Genomic DNA, 10,335 nt, shown 5'->3' on the forward strand with positions numbered 1-10,335 from the left:
AGAAACTATTTTCTTGAACTCATCTAGGTTGTCTGTGAGTATCTTTCCTGAGTCAATCTTAAAAGTAAAGAACTTTTCCCTTAAGAACATCTTGTTTGGATTGTCTTTTGTGGCAAAAAGAGCTTCCAACTTGGTCCACATCTTGTAGGTAGTGTCTTGATCAATAACCTGCCTTACGACTCTGAGGTTCAAAACCAAAGTTCCATAAGCTGCCAACTCCATATTTTTTCTTTCTTGTGCTATACTCATGGTTGGAAGAGTTGTTGGGTCCAAAAGAGCCTTGTGGAATTTCTGCTGACCAAGAATAACCTTGATCTTGGGTTTCTGCAAGCCAAAATCGCTCTTACCATCAAATTTCTCTATTTCTACCCTTGCCACTGCCATTTTAAATATGAAATCTGAGTCTTGAACCTTCAAAAACTTTTTTCTTGATTATCTTGGTCCTCTAATACCAGTTCTGATATGAGTTAGTTGAAACGAGTGAAGAGGTAAAGCAACCAAATCTTCTTTGTAGATTGATTAACACATGGATGCCGTTTCTTTTCTTAAATGAATTTTAGATTTATCACTCTCATTTGAAATGTAATTTCCTCTTTCTTCTCTTAGATTTTTCACGCTTCTCTCTAGCTCTCAGATCTCTTCTCTAATGGCGATTTTATGATTGAAGGTGAAACTTCAACATGCACACATGAAGATTAAAGGGAAAGAAGATGAAGAACACAAATCATACGTGATTAAGCCAAAACCAGCCTACATCCATGGGAATCTCTCTTTTCTTGAAGTTATAAAATGATAACTCTCTTACTTTAATTCATTTGAGATAGTATTTATTGTTTATACTATTCAGTTACAGATTTGTAAGTTTGTTAAAGGAGTAGAAACCAGCTGTTGGAATCGTTATTTTCATAAGATGTATGATTTTCATCTATTTCATACAAGGTAGTGTTGAGATATTGCTGTCCCAATTACTAAAAACAAATCCCTTATTCCAAAAGGGTACATCAAGGATCAAAAGACCAAAACAATTGTTCATATTTAAAATATATTTCATCATTTTATTTCATTATAGAATTCTTTAGAATTCCTTTATTACATAGATGAGTAAATTTATAATTTCCCCATCCTATAGTTTAGAGAAAATAAAATCACAATTGATGTGAACATTCTTCATTTCCATATCTTATCACCACATTGCCATGGTGGACAACTCTCTTTGGCAATATCGTGGATTTGAACTCCAGTATCGTAAATCGCTCCACTTTTCCAATCAGCAGGAAGTACGGACTTTGCCCAAACCCACTTTCCATCATATCCAGAAGTCACGACCATCCTCAATTGTAATGCTCCTTCAGGTATGTTGTTAGTTTCCCAAACAGCTCCATAATTTCTCTTCATATGGCTCCAGTCAGATGTACCTACTTGAGCTATATCCACAGCTACTATATCTGTTTGGCCACCTTGGTATAAAAATTTAATAGCCAAGTAAAATGGATTATAACTTGGTTCTTCCACTTGCACTAACAAATTCTTATATTTGTACTCACAAGGCACCCTGCATAAAGAGATCATTTTAAGAAAATAAAAGTTAGGTTAAACTATAAAAATATGTACATTGAATTTTGCTATTTATTCCGAAAGCACCTTTATGTATAAAAGTTTCAATATTATCCTTATACTTTCATATTTGTTTCAAAAGCTATTGTTTTTGGAGTAAAATCCTTTATTATTATTTCAAATGAAAATTGAGACATGAAACAGTGAACAAAGTCGTGATCTAAAACGTATCTATGTGGCAATGTTACCACCTATCATTCTAGGTCGTAATTATCATTCGAAATTCTAAAGAAAATTTCTACTTTAAGATGGTTTAAAAATGTTTATGAAAGACGTCAAAGATGTTACTGCAACTTTTTAAAATGTAGGGGGTAATTTCTAAAACGGAAGACAAAATTCGAGGGAAGTTTTTGTAATTTAACACACATATATAAAGCAAATAATGAAAACTTGTACCTCTTGTATTCAACATCAACAATTCCAAGATTCAAGAGGTCTGCACCTTTGCCATTTAGAGCCATTGTAAAGAAAGCTCTTTTACTAAGGACAAGATCTGTCACATTATCGTTATTTTGATCTGTCAACACCACTTTAGTACCTACTGTGTTACAAACCCTTCTGTTTTTGCATCTCACCTAAATAAGAAAATATTAATATTAAAGTTTAAAATATCAATATCGATGTGTCGAGATCTCAATTTTACAAAAATGTCAATGAAAATATTGATAAAATGTTGATGGATTTTTATAAAAAATTAATAAAAAAGAAAATAAATAACAATTTAAATTAATTGAAAAACCATTTATACTCAGTTATGAATTAAATGCTTATTATTTCTATTTTATTTATATGAGTGACATTTATTTATTATTATTATTTATGTTTTTGTCGATTTTTTCTCAATATAATGAAAATATAGGTTTATCTCTTATGTCAAAGTCGAATCTACGAACTTGTGAAAAGTTATGTCAACAATAATTTAACAACGCTTAACATACACTATAGCTAATAGTTGCCAACTTATCATAAAAAGATCTTTACGAAAAACGTTAATATGTGAAAAGCTAAAATAAGTATAGCTCATCGATAATTGATATATACACTATCTGTTTTGAGATAAAAAAATTTCGATCTCGTATCTCTAAACTTGTACCTAAAAGAGAAAAACCATATGAAAAGAAAAGGAAATAAGGACCTGATAGCAGGCGCCACAACCAGCTCCTTGTCTATAAAGGGAAGGCACAGCAGCTGCAAAGAAGCCATTAGAGAATTGCAAGGCCACATTGCCATAACCACATGCTCCTCCATCTGTTCCAAATGGATATATAAGAGAGACCCCATATTAATTATGACCAAATCTTCATGCAATTATTATTCTAAAAAAGATAAAAAAAAAATTGAAAATTATTATTCATTTATTCATTTTACATGTAGTAGGTGAATCATAAAGGTGGCTAGCTTTAGATTGATAAACACAACGATCACAAGCATTAGCTGAAGAAACGAAAAAGAGAAAGAGAAAGCCAAGAAACCAAGCCATTTTTGCTAAGGAAATTGTTGTATGTTGATTATGAGTGTGAGGAAGAAAGGCATAAGAATGATGATACTTATATAGGAGTGACTCCAATTTGGGAATTGGCCTAATTATAAGACAAAGTATGAGAACTTGGCTTTTTGTGTAGATGGGTTTTGATGTGTTGATTTTTGGGGGAAAATTTGGATGAAAGGAAGAAAAATGAAGTATTGGCTTGATATTGTGTGTGAAAAAAGAGTAGGAAAAGAAAAAATATTTCAGATGGTAGTCTTTCTGCACCTAATTAGATCAGATTTGTTTGGACTTAGAAGTAAGAATCCATCTTCTTGAGTCAGCAGATTAAGTAAAGTTTTGATATTTAATGCACTTCCTCCCACCTCTAATTTTTAAATTGTGTTTCTTTTTTCTTTTGATGGTTGTATATATTTATTGGCCATTGTTTTAAATAATAAATTGTTGAAATATTTTTAAGTATAATAAAATGTTACTGTCTATCGATGACAAACAACGATAAACTACGATAGACATCTATCAAATATTGATAGATTTTTATCGCAACCTATCTATAATAGATAGTGATATTTTGCATCGTACATGTTCTGATTCAAGGGATTGCCTTAAGCCGAAAATGAGGCAAAAAGAAGATGCTCTACCTTGGTCTTGGCTGAGATAGATTCTAGAAAAATATCAAACGAAGCAAGCCTCAACCTCGTAGGTTAATGGATACCTCTAATGAAACTTCGAACCATATTGAGAAGGACCTAGGTTAACTACATCTATAAATACTTCTTGATAGCTCTGGGAAGAAGTAACACTATTCTAAAACTCAAATTTTTTACTTGCTATACATATATGCTTTCTGACTTAAGCATTGGAGAGTCTATGTGAAAATACCACATCAGTGTATAAATATTTTCATCTCACAGGTCACATTCTTTTTAGAATTATAAATTTACCGTTGTTGTCACGTGAAGGTGATGTGCATTTTTTCTCGAAATCATATATTTATAAATAAGTTTATGGTATAAATCTTCAACCATATATGTTCTAGTTACTTTGTATGATTAATTTTTAAGTTTAAAATTTAAAAACGATCAATACGTTCAAAAAAACAAAAACTATTTTTAAGATTTTCAATACTTTAGATCACAGAATCAAAAGCTATTTTAGACAATAAGTCACCCAATAGTGATTTATTAAATCTGAAAATCAGACAAACTATTTTGGACAAAGACCAAAAAAGCAAAGTGAAAGAAAAGAGAGAATATAATAAGTTAATAATGGATAATGTATGTTGGCCGTCACATATGGTCGTAGTTTGACAATACCATGGTCTGATCAGTTTGTTTGTTTGTTATTAATTATTATTATACTTTTTGGTTTGAAATTATATAATATTCATATTTTATCTCCTTCATGGATTTAATACTAAAATATACCTTGTAAAAAAAGGTTTGTTTGGATTGCTAACATAAAAAATGCTAAGTTTGTTTCATTTGGAATAGTCAAAATCAATGTGAAATTATTATAAAGTACCATTAACGCTGTGAATTAATAATTTTAAATTTCTACTTAAAAATATTTTTAATGGTTGAGTTTTTTTTTTTTTGTTATTATCTTATTCTTGAGTGTATGATGGATGGAATTGATGTCAATTGGAGATGATCAATACAGTTGGCTGATGAAATTGGTTGCCATAGCTAGTGTCGTTGTCGGAGTTGACAGCCAGAGTTTGGTTGTCAAAGTTGGCAACTAGAGTTAGTCATTATCGGTGTCGTCGATGTTGGTGGTTGTCAAAGGTGATCATTGACGGTGGTTGTTGTCGGAGTGGTCGTCCATGGGTGGTTGTTGCCAGAGGTTGGCAACAACGGGTGGTAGTTGTTTCGCTAGAGGTGGCTGGTGGTAGCCGGTAGTAGCTATGGTGGACGTGAGGTGGAGAAGTAGTGAGGATATTTTCGTAATTTACATATGGTAAAAGTTAAAGAGATTAACAATTAATATTCTTTTTCTAAAAGTTGAGTTGAAATTTTTTTTATTAAACCAACTTGATTTGGTTTAACTTTTTAAGTGTTTAATTTTGAAAATAAGTCATTTTGAAAAAATTTGTAGTGTATGACAACCACTTAAAATATTTTTTGAAAAAGAACAATGATTAGCATACACACAAGAAAAAAAAACTTGAGAGATGATAAGTTTTTATTAGACAATTGTCCAAGCTGCACAAAGATAGGTTCAACACTTGACCTTAAAAAACGAGTTTATGAAATAAGCTTGGTCTAGGATAAACATTTGAGATCAACTTTTAGAAAAATGACTTTTAAATGTTTAAACGTCAATCTCTCCTTGATTTATATAACTTTTAAAATGATTAAAATGCCCTAAAAATCATATACACCACTTCTACTATGTTGTCGTGACTACCACCACCCGCCGACCACCACTCATGACCAACTTTGGCCACCATCGCTGTAAGCCACCACACCATGAACAACCACTTTTAGCAATTGCCGCCGGTCAACTCCAGCCATTGCCACCGCCATCGCCAATACTGCCACCGACCAATTTTGGCAACCACCTCCGATGATCATCCCAAAAAATCAACTCCAACGTTCATTATTTTAAATTATTAGTTCATAATATGTTATAATTATCCTTTATAGTAATTTGATGTTAATAAAAATATTTTAAGTATATAACAAATCAAACAATCCTATATATAAAAATTCTTTTGAGAAAAAATTGCCAAATATATGAGTGTTTTTATTTTAAAAAATTTTTATCATAAGTGTCACAATGAAATTAAAATGAATTTTTGAAAAATATAAAATTTTTAAGTCAATTCAAACAAACCGTAAATTAGAGATTTAGCCCTTGAACTTTTAGATAAGTGTGTGCATCCAACCTATGGACTTTCAATATCTAATAGATATATAAATTTTAATTTTATGTCTAATATAATAGAAAAACATGGGAATTCCATCTCAACACATTTGACACTGAGAGAAATAAATATGAAATTCCATATTAAAATTAATTGACAAAGAGATCACTAAACACACATGTATATCCTACATCTTCCTTTAAATTTGATCATTCGAAAAAAATATCGTGTGAAACATACCATTGTTTCAATTAACCTATAAAGTTTCATACAAGTGAGAATCAAATTAGACACTTTCAAAATCGAAACAGTTATTAGTTCATCCATTCCACTCGATACAACCCCAAAGTTTACGAGTATAAACTGATATTTTTCTTTGTGGCATGCATTGTATTTGTTATATAGCGTTCCGAACAACCCAAGTACGAGGGTTTACCAATTGTATTCGTATTTATATTATTTACGATTTTGACCTTTGAATTTAGAGGAGTGTGCTATCTATAAACTCTCTAACCTTACTAGCACTTAAGCAATATTCTATAGTCTTATATTTCTTTCTGATAGTAAAGTTGCTCTCTTCCTCTATCCATGGATATAACTAACACACTGTTAATAAACCATGTAAATCTCTATGACGAATTTTCTACTGTTTTACTTTCTGTTTTTCTTCGATCGGTGATTTCGTAATGAAATAATGTAGAGGCTCAAAAGATCCATAATTCACATAAAATATTGATATTTCATTCCATTTATTTAACAGTAGAACAACTCAATCCTTTCAACACAAATTAATAGTAGGGAAAATTACACACATTTTATTTGTAACTAAAACTTTGAATATATTTGTGAAAAGTTATATATAATTAAACCTTGATCATTTCCATGGTTCCTCACCACATCTCCAAGGATTGCAAGCTTCAGTAGCAATATCCTTGATTTGAATTCCAGTATCATAAATCTCTCCATTTTTCCAATCAGCAGGAAGTGCATAATTTATCATTATTCCTCTCCCATTTTTGTACCCTGAAACTACAATCACCACTAGCTTTATTGCCCCTTCTGGCACTTTATTTGTATCCCAAATAGCTCCATAGTTTCTTTTCATGTATTGCCAATCTCCAGAATCATCCTATATATATACACAAAATTTATCAATGCATAGAAAAAGTTCTCATATTACATATACTAAAAATTATTTATCTCGAATGATTTTTCAACAACCAATTGACAAAAGAAATTTAAGATGATGAATAAAAATAAATAAGTGGGAAATCAATATTAATTGGAAACGAAACAATATTATAAGAGTTTAATTTGTGAATACATGACCTTCTACATTTTGATACATCAATTGAACAAAAAAATTTAAACTAAAGAGTGAAAATAAATTTAATATTACACCAACTCTCTAATAATACATAAGAAATTTAAATCTGAGCATGGACGTCATCTAAAGAAAAGATAGCCCAAACAATTATTCAATAAAACTGTCATATCATAATTTTTTTAAAAATGAATTTTTATTATTATTATTTTTTGTGTGTTAAAAAAAAAAGAAATATATGAAATTAGGTGCAGTCTGCATCTGTCTTTAAGTCGTGGGAAGTCGACGAAGATGGGAAAGAAAAGAAGAGATTAAAAAAGGAAAGGAAAGATGAGAAGAAGAAACAAAAATACTAATTAAATAAAAATTTAAATGTCGTAGATTAAAATGTCGAATTTGAAAATACAAGACATCAATCAAAATGCAACTAAACTTAAACATGAGAGACTCAAAATACAACTATTTCAAATATATTTTAAGCACATGAAAAGTGAAGTTTTACATAAATAAATTAGCTAACCTGAGCTCTTAGGTTGACCGCTGTTATATCTGTTTGGCCTCCTTGGTAGAGGAATTTAATAGCCAAATAATATGGTTTGTGGCTCCATTCTACTACTTGTATTAATAAATTTTTATTGTATTCACAAGGTATCCTACAACATAAAAAGTCCAAAAAATTAAAATAAGTTACTTTTGATGGAATCATCATATGCCAATTAATTAAATATATAGTACTAAGTATATATATATGATATGATTTACCTCTTGTATTCAATATCAACAATTCCAATTTTCAAAAGTTCTTGGCCTTTCCCATTTAAAGCCATAGCTGAAAAAGCCTTTTTACTAAGAACAAAATCTGTTCTGTTATCAGAGTTGTGATCTGTCAAAACAATTTTGGTTCCCATTGTGTTACACAATGTTGCATTCTTGCATCTTACCTGCAAAATTAATGTATATGCTCATAGTCAATAAAATGTTTGAGAAGCCTCTTTCTTTTGAGAATGCATTTTCTTTTAAAACATTCATATATATACATATATATATGTTTGGTTATATTTTCTTAAAAGTATATTTTATATAGAAGTTTGTTTGATTTTCTCTCTATATAAAATTATTCTTCAAATGTCAAATAATTATAAAGGACAATTATAATGAGTATTATTAACTAATAACTTCGAACACTACAACAAAATTAACCTTTCATGACACATGAAGAGTGACAAATTTGGAGAGGAAAGAGAAAACAGTCATTAAAACCAAAAACACGCTTTTTTGGTAGCGGTGGTCATTGGAGGGCAGCAACGGGCATGGATATGTGAAGGTAGGTATGTGGGTATTATGGTCATTTCATATATAATGAAAATTTGAGAGGAATTATCAAATTTACACTAAAAGAAAAAAACATCGTTTTCCTAAAATTTGAGTTGAAAGTTTCACTCGACCTAACTTATTTCTCAAACTCATATTTTAATTTGTTCATTTTTGAGTTGTCAAATACAACAAAATTTTAGGAAAATGTTTTTTTTTTTTTTCAAAATAAACACTTGAAAGTGATCCAAACTTTTTGATAGAAAACTAAATATGTATATAATGTTTAAAATGTTGATGTCATTGAAAATATTAATAGAATGTCGATGTCAATAATTATTTTTTTTAAAAAATTCAATAAAATGTAAATTAATAAATACACTTTTCACGCTTTGTAAGAAGCTTACATAATTATTACTTATATTATATTTAATATTAGTAACATTTTGTTTTGTTTTTTATCTGTTCATTGTGTTTCATAGATTTTCTTACAATATATAATGGAAATATTGATTTTCACCCCTTTTTTTTAATTCATAAGATTTTCGCTAATTTTATGGACAACTCATCTGACTTTATAACATTTGAGTGTCAACAAAACTCATAAGATATTAAATTCTAAGTAGGTGACTACTATGGATTGAACCAATATCAACTTTAAGTTTTCACCCCTTTTGTCGATATCAAATCCATAAAAATGTAGAAATATCGATAGAAATATTGATATGTCGACAAAATTTAATATCACGTAATACACACCTGATAGCAGGCACCACAACCCATTCCTTGTCGGTAGAGAGAAGGTACAGCAGCTGCAAAATAACCTCGAGACATTTCCAAGGCCAAATTTCCATACCCACATGCACCTCCATCTATAATATGTCATATAAATTAATCACACACACCCAATAATTTCATCATTGAACACATTCATCTTACGATTACAATTCTCTATGATATGTATATAATTAATTTTTTAGATTAATCCAATCCAAAATGAAAACATAGAAGTAAAAATAGATTAAAGACACATTTTTACATGAAGTAGGGGCATCCTCGTAATAATGAGCCGCTTTAGATTGAGAAATACAACGATCACAAGCATTAACGGAGGAGAGAAGAAAAAAAAGAAGAAAGGTAAAAAACCAAGCCATCTTTACTCTAATTTGTAGAGAAACTATGACAAGTTGAAAGTGTTGGGAAAGAAGCTGTGTGAAATGATGGTTATATATAGATTTTGTCAAGCATATCAATGAATAATGGATAACTACTAATTGGGCTAATATTTTTAAGAAGGCAAATCAGATTTGAATTGATGATATAATAATTTATTATTTGGTACATAGGATTTGAATTGCTTTACTTTGGAAGAGAAGGATAAAAAAAAGTCGATCAAACAAAAGACATAATGCTTCTCATTTATTTCTATGTTTAAATAAAATATACTTTCCTCCTTATATAAAAAGTCAATCAAACTATTTTGACTCATGTATTTTCAAAACGATCGTTTTGATTCTTATAATACCAAATTTATTTTATTTTGGTCTTTAAATTTTTAAAATATTTGTTTTAGTCATTGTAAGTTCAACTTTGGTTTATTTTGATCCCTTTAAAACGAAATAAAATTGAAAACACAAGACCAAAATGACCATTTTTTAATAATATAAAAATCAAAATGAACATTATAAAAGTATAGAAATAAAAATAATATTTTAGAAATATAAATTCCAA

The 10,335-nt window shown here is 29.7% G+C and overlaps 2 protein-coding genes across 2 annotated transcripts; both read right to left on the reverse strand.

Moving 5' to 3' along the window:
- Positions 1–1,167: 1,167 nt before the first annotated feature.
- LOC120078574 (expansin-like A2) lies at positions 1,168–3,094 on the reverse strand. Its single transcript, XM_039032852.1, has 4 exons — positions 2,983–3,094; positions 2,750–2,862; positions 2,011–2,189; positions 1,168–1,552 (listed from the first exon to the last, which is right to left on the reverse strand). Exons 1-4 carry the CDS (start codon positions 3,092–3,094, stop codon positions 1,168–1,170), a joined length of 789 nt encoding a protein of 262 aa, XP_038888780.1.
- A 3,675-nt stretch (positions 3,095–6,769) lies between these two features.
- LOC120078608 (expansin-like A1) lies at positions 6,770–9,758 on the reverse strand. The gene is made up of 5 exons (XM_039032894.1): positions 9,644–9,758; positions 9,364–9,476; positions 8,056–8,234; positions 7,814–7,946; positions 6,770–7,098 (listed from the first exon to the last, which is right to left on the reverse strand). Exons 1-5 carry the CDS (start codon positions 9,756–9,758, stop codon positions 6,844–6,846), a joined length of 795 nt encoding a protein of 264 aa, XP_038888822.1. The 3' UTR covers positions 6,770–6,843.
- Positions 9,759–10,335: the final 577 nt, after the last annotated feature.

Source organism: Benincasa hispida, chromosome 5, assembly GCF_009727055.1.
Source record: "Benincasa hispida cultivar B227 chromosome 5, ASM972705v1, whole genome shotgun sequence".
Classification (NCBI taxonomy): domain Eukaryota; kingdom Viridiplantae; phylum Streptophyta; class Magnoliopsida; order Cucurbitales; family Cucurbitaceae; genus Benincasa; species Benincasa hispida.

Excerpts from the sequence above, each read along its gene's own strand:
- LOC120078574 (XM_039032852.1), bottom strand. The coding sequence starts at position 3,094 with ATGGCTTGGTTTCTTGGCTTTCTCTTTCTCTTTTTCGTTTCTTCAGCT. Across the intron at positions 2,863-2,982 it reads TTATGATTCACCTACTACAT|ATGGAGGAGCATGTGGTTAT; the intron begins GTAAAATGAATA and ends CATTTGGAACAG. Across the intron at positions 1,553-2,010 it reads GTTGATGTTGAATACAAGAG|GGTGCCTTGTGAGTACAAAT; the intron begins GTACAAGTTTTC and ends CTCTTTATGCAG.
- LOC120078608 (XM_039032894.1), bottom strand. The coding sequence starts at position 9,758 with ATGGCTTGGTTTTTTACCTTTCTTCTTTTTTTTCTTCTCTCCTCCGTT. Across the intron at positions 8,235-9,363 it reads GTTGTGGTGCCTGCTATCAG|GTAAGATGCAAGAATGCAAC; the intron begins GTGTGTATTACG and ends TTAATTTTGCAG. Across the intron at positions 7,947-8,055 it reads GTTGATATTGAATACAAGAG|GATACCTTGTGAATACAATA; the intron begins GTAAATCATATC and ends TTTATGTTGTAG.